This window comes from Corvus moneduloides, chromosome 9, assembly GCF_009650955.1.
Source record: "Corvus moneduloides isolate bCorMon1 chromosome 9, bCorMon1.pri, whole genome shotgun sequence".
NCBI lineage: Eukaryota > Metazoa > Chordata > Aves > Passeriformes > Corvidae > Corvus > Corvus moneduloides.
Genome location: NC_045484.1, coordinates 14,398,500 through 14,415,785, shown reverse-complemented (window position 1 = coordinate 14,415,785; position 17,286 = coordinate 14,398,500). Strand labels below are relative to the sequence as shown.

The 17,286-nt window shown below is 40.0% G+C and overlaps 1 protein-coding gene across 5 annotated transcripts in view; it reads right to left on the bottom strand.

The window, feature by feature from the left end:
• The window catches only part of DPYD (dihydropyrimidine dehydrogenase), a 353,872-nt gene that overhangs the window by 40,949 nt on the left and 295,637 nt on the right, over positions 1-17,286 (bottom strand). For all 5 annotated transcript variants that reach the window (XM_032117755.1, XM_032117757.1, XM_032117758.1 and 2 more), the window contains one exon: positions 7,138-7,317. In XM_032117755.1, coding sequence (XP_031973646.1) covers positions 7,138-7,317 — 180 coding nt within the window. The remainder of the gene's footprint in view (positions 1-7,137; positions 7,318-17,286) is intronic.

The following is a 17,286-nucleotide window of genomic DNA, read 5'->3' as shown; positions in this document are numbered from 1 at the left end:
CAAATGGCTTCACCGTTAGGGAAGGTACATTTTACGTAGCCTGCTCTCTCTGTGAGAAACAGCACTGCAGGTAAACACAACATAAACTTCCATAATAGAACAATTAGGGGAAAAAAAAGGGTTTAAAGCGGTCCTTTTTTTTTCCACAAATTGGTCAGACTCATGATTGAACTCAGCTTGAAAGGCTGGGAGGTTCACCAACGGCTGCAAACGTGGTAAATATGACTTGTGCAGTGGGGTGCAGAGTCTGCTCTGCTGGTGCTCCCCAAAACACTGCTGGTGATACACTGCTGGTGATACTCCACAGAGAACCATCAGACTCTCACCTGGAGCAATGCCTGTGGAGACCTTTCATCATCTGGTGAGGAGCTGAAAGACTAAGTGGGGAGCAGAAGGAAGGGGCTTATTTCCTCATCTGCCTGAAGATAACAGTGTAGACATATTTTGGCAGAGCCTTATTTTTGGGCAACCCAACAAGCATCTGTGACAAGAGTTCCTGAGCGTGCTGATGTACAGTTCCCATAATATCCTAAACTTAGAGGTTCCTTGATCAATACTGGCTTATACTTAAAAGGCTTTGTCTGGCTGAAAGCCATTTCATGTCCAAGTTTTAGCTAATGGGAAAGAGGATCAAACAGCTCTGTTGGGTTTGCAAAGCCAGGTTTTGGTAGCAGGGGGAGCTACAGGAAAGGTTTCTGTGAGAAGCTGTTGGAAGGTTCCCCCATGTCTGATAGGGTGATGGACCTGCAGCTGGCCATGACCAAGCCAATCAGGAATTACAGTAATGCCTCTGTGATTACACATTTAAAAAGGAAAGAGAAGTTATTGCACAGAAGTAATTGCACTCAGAGAAGAGACAAGTGGGAATATGTGAGAGGAACAACTGCAGACCCCAACATCAGTGAAGAAAGAGGGGGAGGAGGTGCTCCAAGCACCAGAGCTGAGATTCCCCTGCAGTCCCTGGTGTAGACCATAGTGAGGCAGCTGTGCCCCTGCAGCCCATGGAAGTCTATAGGGATGCACAGATCCACCCACAGCCCATTGAGGAGACCCACATTGGAGCAGGTGGATGCCTGAGAGAGGGCTGTGAACCTGTAGGAAGCCCATGCTGGAAGAGGCTCCTGGCCTCCAGACCTGTGGAGAGAGGAGCTCAAGCTGGAGCAGGTTTCCTCATAGGATCTATGAACCTGTGGGAGACCCACACTGGAGCAGCCTAGTCTTGAAGGGCTGCACCCCATGGAACTGCTGTTCATGAAGAACTGTAGCTCATAGGGAGGACTCACGCTGGAAAAGTTTGGGGAAAATTGTCTTCCATGGGAGGGATCCTGCACTGATCCAGTGATCAGTGGAAGGACTCCTTTCCCTAAGGAGAAACAACTGACCAAAACCCCCATTCCCTGTCTCCCTGCACCACTTGTGGGGAGGAAGGAGAGCCTGGAAGGGAGGGAGAAGTGAGGGAAAAGGTGTTTTTAAGATTTGTTTGACTTCTCATTATCCTGCCTTGATTTTGATTGGTAATAAATTCAATTAATATCCCCAAATCGAGTCTGTTTTGCCCATGATGGTATTTGGTGAGGGATCTCTCCCGGTCCTTACCTCAACCCATGAGCCTTTGGTTATATTTTCTCTTCCCTGTCCAGCTGCAGAGGAGAGTGAGAGAGTGGCTTTGGTGGGTACTTGGCATTCAGCCAGGGTCAGTCCAGCACAGCTTAAAACTAATTCTTTTCCCCTCTGACTTTTTTTCAGAACTGGTGATAGCAATATGGGAAAAAGGGTTTCTTCACCAATATTAATTATTTTATTGCAATCTTTATATCAACATATGATGAAACAGTCCATATTTCCAGCCACAAATACCATTTTTTCTGCCTTTTTTAATGTGGTGCTGGAAACAAGGGGACAGTTCTTTACCACACTGGACAAATTAGCTTTCTCAAAGAACAAGGAGCACTTCTGAAGGGTGAAAACCTCTGTTCAGTGATGGCAGTCAGTGGTCTTGAAGAATCTGAAGGCAGACAAAACTTTATGAAGCAACATTGTTCTTGCAGAGCTGTGAGTTCCCATTTATTTATTTAATGTAAGAGTTAATTTAATATTTTTTATGAAATCTGGTTGGTATAGCAAGGTTTTTTCTCTGCCATACAAAAGACTATTTAGATTTCACTGCAGTACAGTTAGAATTTAGCAAGTTTATACTGTTCAGAAGACTCAGCTTTTAGTACCTACAGATACTTGAAGGAAATGAGTATTTTTGTCTGTTCCAATGGGAAGTCCATTCAGAGAAGAAAATCAGAAGGTTGTGAAGTTTAAGATGATGAAATTTCACTGAAGTCATACATTGTGCATGTACAGCATCATTCTCTCTCCTCTGTCTGAGGAATAAAGCCCCTGTCTATAAATGTGTTTTTACTAGATAAAATTTTAACATTTTTAGTACAGCACAACCTTAATAGTTGAGAACTGTCCACAGTTTGTTTGGGGTTTTGTATATTTCTGGAATCAAGATGCTTAAATGATTAGTTGTTGTTATTTTTAATTTTTTATCATTTAGACATGATCAAACAAATGTCACTTTTGCATAACTCCTGGTGCTGAAAGCGAAGTATGAAACATCCATATGTATTTCTCTCTTCCTATAAACCCACACCTACCAACTGAATACCAGGCCATATTTTTGTTTAGCTACCTGGCATGTATAGCAGCCACTGCCTTAAGTGTGATTTTTACAGCTGCCATTAATGGAAGTTTTTACAGAGACATACTGTACCACTTCTGTGATCACCAGCTGACATCAGTGCATTTCTGGGACATAATCACTTCAGCTATCTGGATTAAGATCAGTGAGCAACTAGTAAGAGAGTCCTGTAACAAACAGACAAGGTGAGACAGTGAGACACACGGGAGATCAGATTGCATCTCTGGGGAATACTACACCTCATTCAGATACCTAGTGAGAACAGAGTTCTCTTTATCGCTCCTGGTCATGTATCTTCCTGAGAAACTTGTGAACATTATTTTAAAACATAATTCTGTTAATTTTGTATTGTAAGGAGACCAACTACACCCTTACTCTCATCGATGCAGTCACCCTAATAACTTTGGGTTGTAAGAGTGTGCACTACATTTCAACTGTCTTCCTGACTGCAGCATGCACTTGATCTCAGTCCTAAATTCATTCTGAGGTAAGTGTGCTTTTACAAAAGTTCTTCCCTGAAGGAGTCAGTGAGAAGCAGTGTGGTGTCATCATTAGCTTGCCATTCTCTCATCTCAGCATCAAGATTTGCACACCAAGATTAAACCTGAGACAAGCTGACAAGTTTTATTCCATGCAAAGGTGATTCACAGTTGATATTAATGACAGTCATCTGTGCCAAGGTTTCAAGTGTCAGGTCCTCCCACAGAAAAAAAACCCCAAACCCCAACTAAATAAGCCATCTGAAAAGCAATGAGGAAGGAAGCCCAGAACTCTGGCTTTGGCCACCTTTGTGAGTCTGACACAGCATCTGTGCTAGGACTCTCTTTGGAGCTGTTATGGATACGGTTACAGCCACAGGAAAAAATGAGTACAGTTGGTGGAACTATGGAAAACTGTATCATTCAGTGACTGGAAACCAATGAGGCTGGCATTTCTAAGTGGAAATCTCACTCCTGTTACAGGCAGTGTAGTACCACAGGTCACATCCTGGACAATGGCTCCAGCAGCAGCCTCTATGTTCGCAAAAGGGAAAAGCTACTGAAAAGACTATCAGAAAATAAATACCACTGGCTCAAAGATGATAAATTTAGGGTCTACATACAAAAATAAATACATTCTGCAACAGTGAAAAACAGAAAAAGAGCACTCAAGTTTCCAAAATATTTTCCAGTGCTGTGATGCTTCTGATATTTCAAGGGCTATAAATTATCAGAAGTATTAGTTTCATTAATGCAGGAGGATGAACAGATACTAATCAACATGAATCTCTTTTTCAGCCAAAGAATTTTATGTTTGCTATTTAACTGCTTGTTATATTACACTATTTAGCACAGTACTTTCAGTATTCTCTCTGTTTAGGAAGGAAATTTTTGTGATAAATGTAACACCTGACAGTGATAACTGCTCAGTTCATCATTTATCTGGTGACTGCATGGCAAGACAGCTTCAGTTTGAGGTCAGGTGTACCATTTAGAAGAAAGTATTTATCTTTTAGTTTACTCCGGTCATCAAATACTACAATATTTCATGACAAAACTCCACTGTGTCACTCTCCTGTGGCAACACTCTGCACTCAGCATCTGTTTGATGTGGAAACCAGGACAGAAAATGAATTAGAAAAAGAATAGTCCACCATTATATAAAACTATGGACATTAACATTCAATACTACACTGTGAATCAAAACAGATACCATTGAGAACATACTTATCCAGGAACAGAATGGCTCCTAAATCCATACTGTATTTACAACTGGTGGAGGCTCAATGAATTTGTATAAAATCAGAAAGCAAGTGGTTCTTCATGCTGGGGAAAATAATTCTGCTTCAGTTCCTTATTTTTAAAATGTCAAATGTCTGAACTTCTGATCCCTGTGATTCTATTTGGAAATAATAGTAATCTTGTAACAAAAAGGGGGATGATTCCTGTATATTTTTAAATTTACTGCACCAAACCCACAACACATCAAAATCAGCAAATTCATTTTTTTGTTTTTTAAAATGCAAATGTTCACGTGTATTTGCTGTTTAGCTTCTCACAAGGTCTTACTGAGGAAACTGCATTTCATCTCATAGTATATACCAATACAAATTGGGACAGCTCCTTGTATGTTTTTAAGAGGCAGGATTTTGGCTGTCACATTTTACTTCACATATAACATACACATTCCCACACATTATTTTATCAATGGGGACATAGCAATAGGTTATTTTCTCTGTTCCAAATAAAGAGTAAGGACGTGCTTTTCAGTGAATTCATTTTAGAAAGAGAATCACAAATGGGCGTTATGACTTGCTGCCATGCAAGTTAGATATTTGTGTTTGAATTGAGATGAAACTACAGTACTTAACTAAATTTACCAGGCACAAGTACATGAAATCCAATATTGATAATAATTTATGAAAGTAAGAATACTGATTCCTACAATACTGCAAACTTAGTTTATGATAACATAATTAGTTACACTAATAACACTGCTTAGGCACAGTCTTGCTAATTATGATATTATAAATATTAATGATATCAAGTCTTTGTATTTGATTGCCCCTAGTAGGATCATTTATCATAGTATTTCCAGTTACCAGAGTTATATTATTTTTCTTCCTTTTCCCTTGTTCATTCCTGGACAAACAGCCATCCTGAGCTTATGCCTAGAATGTATCAATAGCTCATCAACGATGCATCCTGCTTAACTTTAAATCCTATTATTTAGTAGCAACGTTACAATGATGTAATTCAGTGCTAATACAAATACACAATTATATTCTGTATGTCTTTTAAATGTCTAACAGAGCCAGCCAGACAAGATTGCATAGGGCTTTGTTTTTATTCTTTTTCATGTGACCTGTTTCAAGTCAAGATTCCTTTGAATTATTAAATGCTTCCTTAAAGCATATTTTCACGCAACCTTTTTAAAGTTAATTATTGATGTAGTGACAAGCAAAAAAGACTAAGAATTACAATTTCTTTTCCTTATTCAAAAGGACATGAGAAACATCTTTGTCAATGGTTGTCTGCTCAGTAAAATACAAAGGTAATACAAAGAACACCAAGTGCAGCTTTAAAGAATTACAACAAATCTGTAACATGACTTGGAAATGCTGTGTAGGTTTCCACAGGTGTTAAAGGAAAGAAGTTTAGATATAACCCTTTGAGCCTGGTTTAACTGCTTAACATAAGTAGATGAAAATGAAACTGCTTATATCTTGGTTTATTTTTAAGCAGTGTATTATCCAGAGCTTTAGGAATAGGATTGTCTTTCCTCCTTGAAGGTAATGTTATAATTTTCAGAGCTCCACAGAGAACAACAACAATATAAGAGTCTCTAATCTCCTGCTAAATCCAGTTCCAGTCATCAGCAATGATAAGCAGAGATTTGGAGGCGTTTGACATTCCAAATCCTATTCTTTTGTAATTCTTTACTTTTTACAACATTTTCAACAGTCGTACATCAGATTTTTGGAAGGATAATCAATAGGCATGATGTATAACTGAAATCAGTCTTCAAAGTGATCCCCTCTAGTAACCAGAAACAAAAGCTTGGCTTCCCTGCTGTGCAGGTATTTTGCTTAGAGCAGGAGGCAGCTGGGCATCAGCAGGAAGCCAGTTACACCTCTCTGCTTCTCAGCACGGATCAGCAGGTGCCCTGGTGGAGGGATGAGCAGGACTGGGGCAGCTGCAACCCATTGCATCTGTCAAAAACCTCCAAAAATGCTTTTGTAGCAGGGAACTACTAGAGCAGAGAGGAAAGACAGTCCAGAGGTTAGGATTTCATGCTGACCATCATTTCCATTCCTATTTCATCACAGACTTTCTAAGTTTAAATGAGCTTGCAGAATTTATTAAATTGTCTGGTGTCCTCACCTGGAACTCCCCTATCTTGCAGGTTTGGGCATCAGCACACATGAAAGACCATGAGATGCTCAGGTATGGTGATTGAAGGACCACTCCTACCTGATCTAGTGTTCCAACTAGCACCTGGTCTGTGACTACCTGTCTCAGCTGGTTGGAGTCAGTGCAAGGGGGTTTTTGCATGTCTCTTGAATGCTGCACCCTGGCTGGAACACCCAGGAACTTCTGGCACAATATTGGGATCAATCTGAAGCAAGTTGAGTTTCATTAAAACAAGCAGTTCCAAAACTTGTTCTAATGCATTTGTAATTTTACATCCTATACTTTTTTTAAAGACATGCTATTATGAATCACGTGAAGAGATCGTATTTATAGGAAAAATGTTAGCCCATAGCAAGTCATTTCAAGTTTGTCTTCTTAAGCTACCTACATATTTGTTAATATTCAGAAGGAAGATGACTTGATGACTAATTGTGACAGCAGCAGTGATTAATCAAGGTAAGTAGCAGAAACTGCATACAATGATTATGGAATTACATTCAAAACCAAGACATGGTGTTATTATACAGGAATGGCAATAAAACAACATACCTTTCCCATCAGATCGGCAATTCTAGGTACTGGTTTGCCTTTCTGATGGCACATGGTTGCAGGACTCTGTCCATTCCAGTCTTCAAGTTCCTCAATGCTTTTCAGGTAAAGAAGAGCTCGCAGTCCAGTGCAGTAGTCATCAATAACAGTGAAATCTTGATTTTGGATCGCACTGCACACCTACAAAATGTTAAGTCAGTTATCAGCACCATCCTGGCAGAGAAGCATACAGAATTAGCAAGCTCTTTGGATTTACTGATTTTCAGGTGACCCTTCCTGCACCTCCACTGGGAAAGACCTACAAGATTTCAGGATTATCGTCTGCTTAATCCTATGTCATGATACCACCACTGCAGTTTAGGAAAGAAAGGGCTCAGTAACACCAGCAGCAGCCCTTGGACCAGACCTGAGGGCGGTTCAGAGATAAACCTGCAAGCCCAGCCCCAGGTGTGCCTGCTGGGGAGCTGATGCTGAGCACGCCAGCACACTGGCAAACCAGCTACCACCTGTGCTCAGCCCTTTGCCTGCAGACACTCAGTGCTATCCCCCAGCCTGCTCTGTTCAGGCATAGCCAGTTATGTCCTAGCCCAGCAAATCACAAAACCACAGACTTGCTGAGACTGGAAAGCATATTTTGAGATCGTGTTGTCCAACCTCCAGCTCAGAGAAGGGTCAGCTACAGGAAGCTACCCAAGACTGTATTCAGTCAGGATTTGAATAGCTCCAAAAACAGAGACTACACCTCTCTGGGGAACCCGGTTCAGTGTTCCATCTCCCTTGCAGCTTTTTTCTTATATTTAAATGGAACTTCCTGTGTTTCAGTTTGTGCCCATTGCCTCTTTCCATTCCACTGGACAGCCCTGAGATGAATCTGAATCCAGTGGATGTGTCTCAGCAAACAGCACTCATTAAGCTGACCTGTTATTATGGGTGAGCATTGCCAGGCACGGAACAATCCCCTTCTGCCACTCAGTGCAATTGGGAGGCCAGGCCACTGTCTTTTAGATACTTTAGAACACAGACAGCAATATAGCTTTATAAACATATAAAGCAGTGATCTCTGACCTGCAGAGCTTAATGTGTAACACAAAACTAATAACAGCAGAAAATAGTCTGACCATTTGCATGGGTTCTTCTAGGGCATGTCGGGGATATCAGCTCAGGCTTAAACCCACAGAGATCCCCAACCAAAATGACAACTGAATAAAAAATCCCTGACTGTTCTCTGAATACCTTCTCATTAGCTAAACTCTAATCAGCCATCAGTGATGAGGTACAGGGTTGATTGAGTGCCATTAATTATCAGTCCCTGGAAATGCTCTGAAATTCCAGATGTGTCAGTGTTTTCAGCCTCTGATTCAGCTTTCATTGTAAAAGCTGAAAGGAATGCTCTTGATGATACCTGGACTCCATGCACACATAGTGAACACAACAATGAAATAGCCACCTACTTTAGAACTCGAACTGGTGCACACAGCCATGCACAAACACATCCACACTTCCTGGATGTAGAAACACACTTTAGATCATAATTGACATCAACACTTAAAAAGCACAGGAAATATATTCTTGTTTTCCAAATTTCAGAAATGACAATACAACTTGCAGTCCTGAAGACAGTTCCACATCACATTGGGAAATACCATATACTACAGCTGAATAAGAAAAAAAATAAGGGCAAGCTATAAAACAAGCACAATAACATTTTCTATGCAGTGCATTTACATTACAAAAAAATACTTTTCTCTGGAGAAACAGTGTGGGTATTAATTAGGTCTGTTACACCTTCCACAGGCTTCAAGATTTTTTTTTTTTTTGAGAGCAATTATAGAGAGCATCATAATAATTTCCCATACAGGTTATTTAACTGCAAAACTCCACTGATGCTTATTTAAACCTTTTTGTACAGCAAGGAATTCTCTGGGTTTTTTTTGTGTATGGGTAATACTTTTATGATCTACTCTTAAAGATACTAAAACTGTAAAAAAAACCCAGTTAAAAGCCATGTCATGTCACTTGAAACAAGTTCAGACACTTTTGTCAAAATCCTGAAATATTTTGACAGGATGTATACACATGAGATACACTGGAGGATACCTGTAATAACCTTATAAATAAAGAGGCTTTCACTGTTTTCCAGCTTGTGGTGCAGTGTTATGAACTGCAATAATATAAAAATGTGTGGAAGACAATAACACACTAAGAGCTAACTATTTGATCCATGTGATTCTATAAGCAGTGCACTATTTGCCTTCCCTGGAAAGCCAAAAAAGTTCCAGAACTGAAGGCAAAGTGCAATTTTTAAGAAAAATATAAATTTCTGCACCAAAGAAAAAATGTTACATGAAATGGAAAGGCTTAAACCAAGAAGTGATCTCAAACAATCCTCCTCTTCTGTAGAAACCTTATGACTGTGGTGCCCAATGGTGTGGATAATTAGCCAAACATGCCTTTCACTGATTTCACTGCGATAAAAGCAAGTGCTTATGTTTATGGGCCTTTCCTAGAACAAGACAGCTTCAAGCATTAACACATACAAAACCAACTGAAATTGTTTTGCCATTTTTTTGGCAAATTCCAAAACTCTGAGCTTTAAAATTTCTTATGTTGCACATATCAGATAACGAGATGTGTATTTTAGGCTTACAGTATCTTCCATCAATCAGTGTAGAAGCCTTTGCCGCATTTTAAAAGGTGGTGAACAAAGTCAGGATAAAAGGTCACCATGACCCATCAGCCATGACAATTTCTACACCACAGAGAGAGGTTTTTAGCATCATACCTGGCTGCCTCTGAATCACCAGTTTAAATGACTCTTTTCAGCACAAGAGAAGTGGCAGGGCAATAGACCAGGTGAGACTCAAACTCAGGCATCCGGAAAAATCACAGAAGAACTGAACCGACCCATCTCCACACCTCATTAATGCCCCCACTTTGCTCCTGCTTGCACTGGGAACAGGCACTTGCCTCCCTTGCAAAGCTCAATGCTGAGCCCAAGCCCCCTCAAGCTACCACCTCTCCTTTAATGTCTTATTAAACCCCCTCAAGAGGAGATAAAGGCGAGAAGTGCTGTGTAAGGACTGCTGTCTGTGCCTCACACACCAATGGAGCAGCAGCCGGAACTGCAACCAGCCCTGCCCGCTCAGCCCCTCTCCTCAGCATCAGGCTGGTACCCACCAAGCACAGCAGAATGTGCTTCCCTTTAGACCCTGAAGCGAAAACCTGAACAGCACTGAAACTTCACAAGTGAGAACACACCTCTGCCATGTTGTGCCAGAGCAGTGCTCTGTATCCCATGGCCAACAGAGGCTGCTTATGGACGAGTGCATGAAACAGAGCGCACCTGGATCCGCTGCTTGTGTGGTTTATCAGGCCAGGTTCTGGCAAGCAGCAGTGCCGGGACTTTGCACAGCAGGAATGGCACCTGTTTAATATCCCTTAATCCTAAATAATCCAAGTGGATCTGTTTAATGAGTAAATTAACATTCAGCTGTTCACTGACCCAGCCTTTCACCTGAAACATTTAGGTAGAAAGCATCTTCTGTGGAAGATGAGAGACTGGCCCTGTGGAGCATCCTATTGGGACAGAGTCCAGGTCACAATGAAGCTGTCAGCTGTACTGCTGACAAGTGCTGTCCTGCTGTCTTGCTTGTGTTGGTCTCTAGCATTGGACTAGAACTTGGACTAGAAGTGGAAAGTGCTACATTTTTCCTGTTTAGGAAGGTAACGTGTATTCACATTGCACTAATATGCAGGGAGATAAGTTTGCACAAGCTTGGTTTTACTGCATTGCCTGGCTCTGTCCCAGTAGTAGAACTGCTACAATTTAAATTTTAACATTGGATCTCCCTCCTTTTCTCACAGATCCAGACTCCAATGATTGCCCCTTATATCCCAAAAGAGAGATGTAGGCCAACGTGCAATGTATGATCAATTATAATGTGCTCTCAGTATTCTGAAATCTAAAACTGCTCAGCATAAGTTGCAACTGTAAGTTACAATTCTAATCTTTACAGACACGTCTGAAGATACTAAGGGACACAATGCCTGCTTTGCTGTTGGTAAACACACACCAAATTACCTCACTGGGGAATGGTGATGCGAAAGGAATCACAGGTTAAGGCTCTAAGTAAAACGATTCTGCAAACTGCAATGATGGGAGAGGCATGCAAAGGTCCCTGCTGATGTCTTTTGTAAGAAATGACCAGTCTGCTCTGTTACTAAATAAACGTAAAAACTGAGTCTAACTTAGTCCCAGGATCTAGAGACATTACAAGTCTTACTTGAGGAACTGGAGTAAATTGTAAAGAGATCATTATTGTGTAAAATTATTTTTCCAGGTTAAAAGATTGTTATTAAACATTCATATGAATCTGAAACTTTTAATTCACGTATTTTGAAGAAAAAGTTCATTACTGGTGACAAGTACTTCCACGTCAGCCACAAAACATTGTAGACGCCTTTGCTGTTAGCAGAATCACTACACAACAAAGAGATGCCAGTTTCTGAAGTGCTTACTGAGGTAAATCCCCTGCACTGTTTACTGAGAGCTCTGTCTGTGTAAGACCTTTCAGTTTTGTCCACAGTCTGTGTTCTAGAAGCAATGGGAAAAATACCCAGACATTAAATTTAATTTTTGTTCCACTCTACAAAAATGGATCTGGTTCCTGTCCAAACTTTGGCCTGTCCTGAGGGACTGTGTGGAAGACCTGTGCCATCCATGCAGAATGTGGACAAAGTGCCTGAGGCATTTCCAGTCAGATCACCCAGTATAGTAACTCCTGCTCAGTGCTATCCCTGCATTTTCCCTTTGGGAGATCTTGTAGAGGAGAAATGTTTTTCAGTAACACTAGAAGAGGAAACAATGAAGTCCTCTTCAGGCTGTGCACTCTCTCTTGCCCCACGACCTTCAGTTTTTACACAAACTCATTATTATATGGCAAAATCCCAGCTGGACAGGTGATGATGGGGAAGATGGTGCCAAAAATGAATCCTAGTACCTATCTGCATTATTTCTATTCCATCAATAACTGGGATTCCAGCAGAGGCCACAGAGGAGATGCAGATCTAGACATGCTTGTGTACTTTTCCCTACACTACTTTCACCTAACAAGAGCTATTGTGTATAATCTCACATACTGCTAGATGAGTATAGACTGGAGCAGGTCAGAGAATCTAGCCTGTTCAACAATGTGTTGTTTTTCAAGAAGAGAGTAAGTATTCTTAGTGTGACAAGATCTGTGTGAACAAAAATCCTGTAAGCTCTGGCAGCTGTTGTGCTCCAATTTGAAATTGTTTCAAAGTACTCTTAGAACCCTTTGCAAGTGAAGAATTTGTTCTGGGAGACAATAGCTTGGAGAAAATTTTAATTTTTACACCCCTCTGAAATATATGTATCTCTCTTCAGGACATGGGTGTAAAATAATTGTCACTTTTATGAAAACAGAAGCATCAGTAAGGAGGCAGATGGGTGGCAGTGATAAGCGGTCTAGAAGTAAGAAGATTGATGGGTATATATTTGTATATACAAATGCAAATTACATAGCTTGACTGTTCTACCATATTAGTTTCCATTTGTTGTAGCTGTACAACATCAAAGCAGTGATGTCTCCGTATATTGCATTTAGTGGTAATGTAACGGACTACCAAAAAAAAAAATCAAAGTGAGAGTTTCTAAGTAGTTTCCTGGCAGTTGAGACAGCAGGCTCTTTCATCTGTGCTGTAACTGTGGCAGTGCATTGATTTAAGCTCCTTCTGAGATCTCAAATGCTTTTATATTCGTAGGTCTCACTGGCTGCTTTCTTTTTGCCTTTTTTCCCCTTCAAATGATAAAATTCTAGCATTTAGCAGAATGCCATCTTGCTTCCCCAGAAGATGGAGACTTATTTCAGCTTTGGTTCTAAACTGCACAGGATTTGTAAATAGAATAGCTCTCAAAATGCCATTCGATTAAGAAATTGGCCTTTGACTTCACAATTTCTAATATTCTGACCATAGCAAAGGGATAGAGAACTATTATTCCTCTGAGATACATGTGAGAGGGTTTACAATGCATTAACAATTGTGCTTTTCCATTAATTTGGTTGACTCCCTTTGCAATATTTTTACTGGTATGCTCAAATGGTAAATAAAAGGTTTTCTGCTTTGTATTATATTTTCAATTTTAGCATTAATCATCTTTCTACAGAAGCTTTTTCTATTAAAAATTCTTCCTGATAAGTATTGAAGACATTCACCTTCCTGTTGGAGAAACATTTATGAATGCCTGAGCTGTTATTTAATGTATAGTTGAAGCTACTGCTTTCTTGATTAGTGTCTATTGATTAAGATTCTATTTGTGCCCACCTGTGTATGTATAGGAATTGCCAACATTAAGATGATTAATTTTATTGTAGTGGGTAACAGCATTATGATAATCTAGGTGAGGCATATATACAAATTAGAATTTATTCTCAAAAGTAGGTAGCAAAAATTGACTTGACTAGAGGAAGCCCTTTCTGGTCCATGCAATCTATATGCTCTTGTCTATGGAAATGAGAAGGTATGTTTTCTAGCCCCTGTACAATAATTTAGATGTGCCCAGATCTCCACAGCAAAAAGCAGCAGACACTGCATTGGTTGTCTGACATAGTGCTCATAATAATGTGGCAAGAGCTGCAATGTGGGAGCATGCAGACAAATAAAATCTCCTCTGAGAGAGGTTTCTGTATGTACAATCTTCAGGATACCAATGCCTATGGAAAGGCTGCCTCTATAATGACGGTTCCTCCTCCTCATGTCTCGTTGAACACCAACTTACCAGAACATTAAATGCGTCACCTAAATTATCCTTTCTATCTAATTATTACCTCTGCTAGAGGGTTGTAGGATTAAGAACAGTAGGGGAAGTGGTTTATCAGACAACGTGGTGCAGTCTCAGGAAAAAACCTCGAGACTCTTTGTTTTAAAGGACAAATTTATGAAAGGAAAAAGCTTCCAAAATACTGATATAGTACAGATGGAATGATTTGATTCACTCACATTAGCTGCTTAAATGACTCTAGAGATACAGGTTAGCAGATGGGGTGTTACTTAACAAGTCTTCAGATACTGGATCAAGACACAAAACTGAATTGCATGATAGCTGATAGCCTTTTTAAAAGATTACAATTGAACCAATATACATGAGCTAATGAACTACTATTTGTTTCAGAGTCTAGTACAGCTTTCAGGGAGCAGTTTGAAGGACTCAAATATTACATCTATGAATTGTCTGAATTATGGGGAAAAAAGCCCAACTAATCTTGGACTCTACTGAGTCCAAGACTTGAAGTCCTAATGAGCTTGAGCTGAGGGCTCTTCTTAACTAACTATTAACCTTTAATTAATTCTAGCCGGGCCTAAACTCACTTCTATTTTAACTAAATTCAGCGCAGCTAACTTTCTAACTAAATCTTCATGTTTCTTTTAAAATTCTGTGTTTCATTACTAGTGACACTTTGAGGGATAACGCACAGAAGAAAGATTCAAAGATGTTAATAACTCCAGGCTCTGCAAAGTAGGCAACCATTCACATAAGGTTTAAAAAATCTATAATGAAAAAAAAAAAAAAGACTGGATAGTCCTATGCCATGTGGGTCTCAGTAAGTCAGTGAAGTATTTCAGATATTTTGTTATACCTCAAGAAATTTTATCAGACAATCTTGAGATAAATTGTCATTCTAATCAGAAGTACAGGCTAATGTCAGTAAATAATGGAGCTCAAAATTAGTTAAAAGGAGAAGAAGGTCTCCAGCCCACGCAAGACAAGCTTATGGGATAAACGCTATATTTCTTGCAACAGCTTGGATCCTCTCTACAACAGGACAACAAAATGCTGACATGGTGTCAAGGAGAGCTGAGCTGGCACTTAGGGAGCATTGAGGCAGGGACCACAGGGACGGAAATATGGATGCAGCAGCTGAGCAGCAGGAAGAGCCCCACAGCATGTGCTGAAGCCACAGCAGGCTCCTGCCTGACACAGGCTTACTCAGAAGCTTCTCCAGCACCAAGGTGATGGATTACTCTTCTTGGCAGAGAGATCTCAAAGTACCTGATTTTGGGGGCTTCAAGACAGATCTTGTTCATGTACTGCACTCCAGCAACCCTGGGCAGTTGTGAGTGGCCAACAGTGAAGGAGGAGAAAAAAGTCGAGAATCCATTAGCCACTTATCAGACGAGGGCACGGCAGGAGATAAGAGCACTATAAGGGATCCTTTAGGAATGTTATCCAACACATTAATTCCTAGCCTACTCATATCTGTTTTTCCTCCCCTTAAGTTCTCCATTGCCAATTAATGTATCTTTGATCTAAATAGCTAAACTGGGTGTTTGGGAGTGGGAAACTGGTACTTATCAAGGGACCCTGAACGAAGCAATTTTGTATCCCGTGTCTTTGAGAGGGGAAATGCAGAATAAATCAAGAATTTTCAGAAGGCTCCCTGAGGTAACTGCGGGTTTTTTCCCTGTCAACCACCCCTAGAGGAATGGTTATATTTCCTTATCTCACTAAAGCATTCTGTCAGTTCTTGGAACTACAAAGTGGACCTTTATGCAGTAGGTGGGCACACACACCCCGATAAAAGTGCTGATCGTGATCATCTTTCCTAAGAAAACAAATATGATTCCACATGCCTTGAGCATTGAGGAGTCTGGGAAACAGCTTCATAATCAGCCATGTATAGCAAATCGTATCATTGTACTGCAGATCTACAAAATGAAAGATAGCTTTGAAAGCAGATGAACTAACTCTCCTGTGTAAACAGTCCAATCACATATAGAGGCTCTACGACTATCTTTAAATATATTCTGAATATATTTATATTCATATTTCATATTAATACATCATATTTCATTTATTAACACCCAAAGGTCTCGCCTCTCTCTTGTAAGTACTGTTGTGGAAATGAAATCCTTCAGCTCTCCCAGCTCTCTTCAGCTGCTGGGACAGCATCACCAGTTGTGTCAGGTAGATGTAGATTTATCTGACCCATTTCCAGCTCCAAAGAAATTTCTATAGCAGGTACCAGTTAAGTCACTCAGATATGGTGCTTTGATGACAAAGGTCATCAACTAACATTACACAGAAGTTAGCAGTATTTTTAATATTTTGTTATCCAAGAGCTAGCCACAGGAACACCATCATCTCTGGAATCAAGTTGGTCTGTCATCCCATTTTTGGAAAGGTGCATTTGTCAGAGATGAGCATGATTCTAGGAAAGCACACTTTTCAGAAAACAACGGTGTTCTGAATAACGTGGGGAAAAGAGTTTCAGAATTACCAATATGTGCTGTTTGACAACATGGAATGCAATGGCTACATTTAACTTGAAAATGTCTGTTTCGCAATCCAAGTTAATTGGAATGAAAAGGTCAAAACCAAAATATGTTGCAAAAAGATTGAAACAGATTTGATTCACCCAAATAATATTTTTTTCTTTAAATGTGTTAATTCCCCACGTTTTTAGAATTTTGATTATCAGTCTAAACTGGAAAACTTTTCCATGCTTAAACTTCGCTATGACAGAATAACTATTCCCTGATCACTGGCAATAGTCAGGCTCATTAACGCTTAACAGATCCAGGGTAGACCTTCAGTGTCCATCCCAGGACACTCTGAATCAAGACTCAGCAGGGACTTAACCCCAGATCTATTTAGATTAAATGAAATTTGTCAATGAAAAACAGTTGCCTCAAAGAAATTTTCAACAAATTCTAATGAGAACCACCTACTGAGGGACATCCTCCTGTGACCAGAATTTTGAAAGCTGCAGACCTCTCAAAATGAAACAGAAATTTTTCCATTTTGGAACCTCAATTCAGTCCTGCAATGATTAACCCCTCATCCTTGCGAGTCTTTCCCTCTAGTACTCTCACATTATATTTCAGCTAAAATTACTTTCATCCTTTATCAGCTTGCCTGTACGAATTTGTGCAGCAGCTGCTGTGTCCATTGAAGAGTGAGATTCATGTGAACAAAATAGTTCTGACCCTGTGAATCCTTCGTGTCTGAGATAAAAACCCACTTCCACATTTCCTTAGGGATTGTTTTACCTATCTCAGTCCAAATAATAAATATCAGCAAGAAAAGCAGCAACATAACTCAGGATATTGAAGGAAGTTAAACCCTTT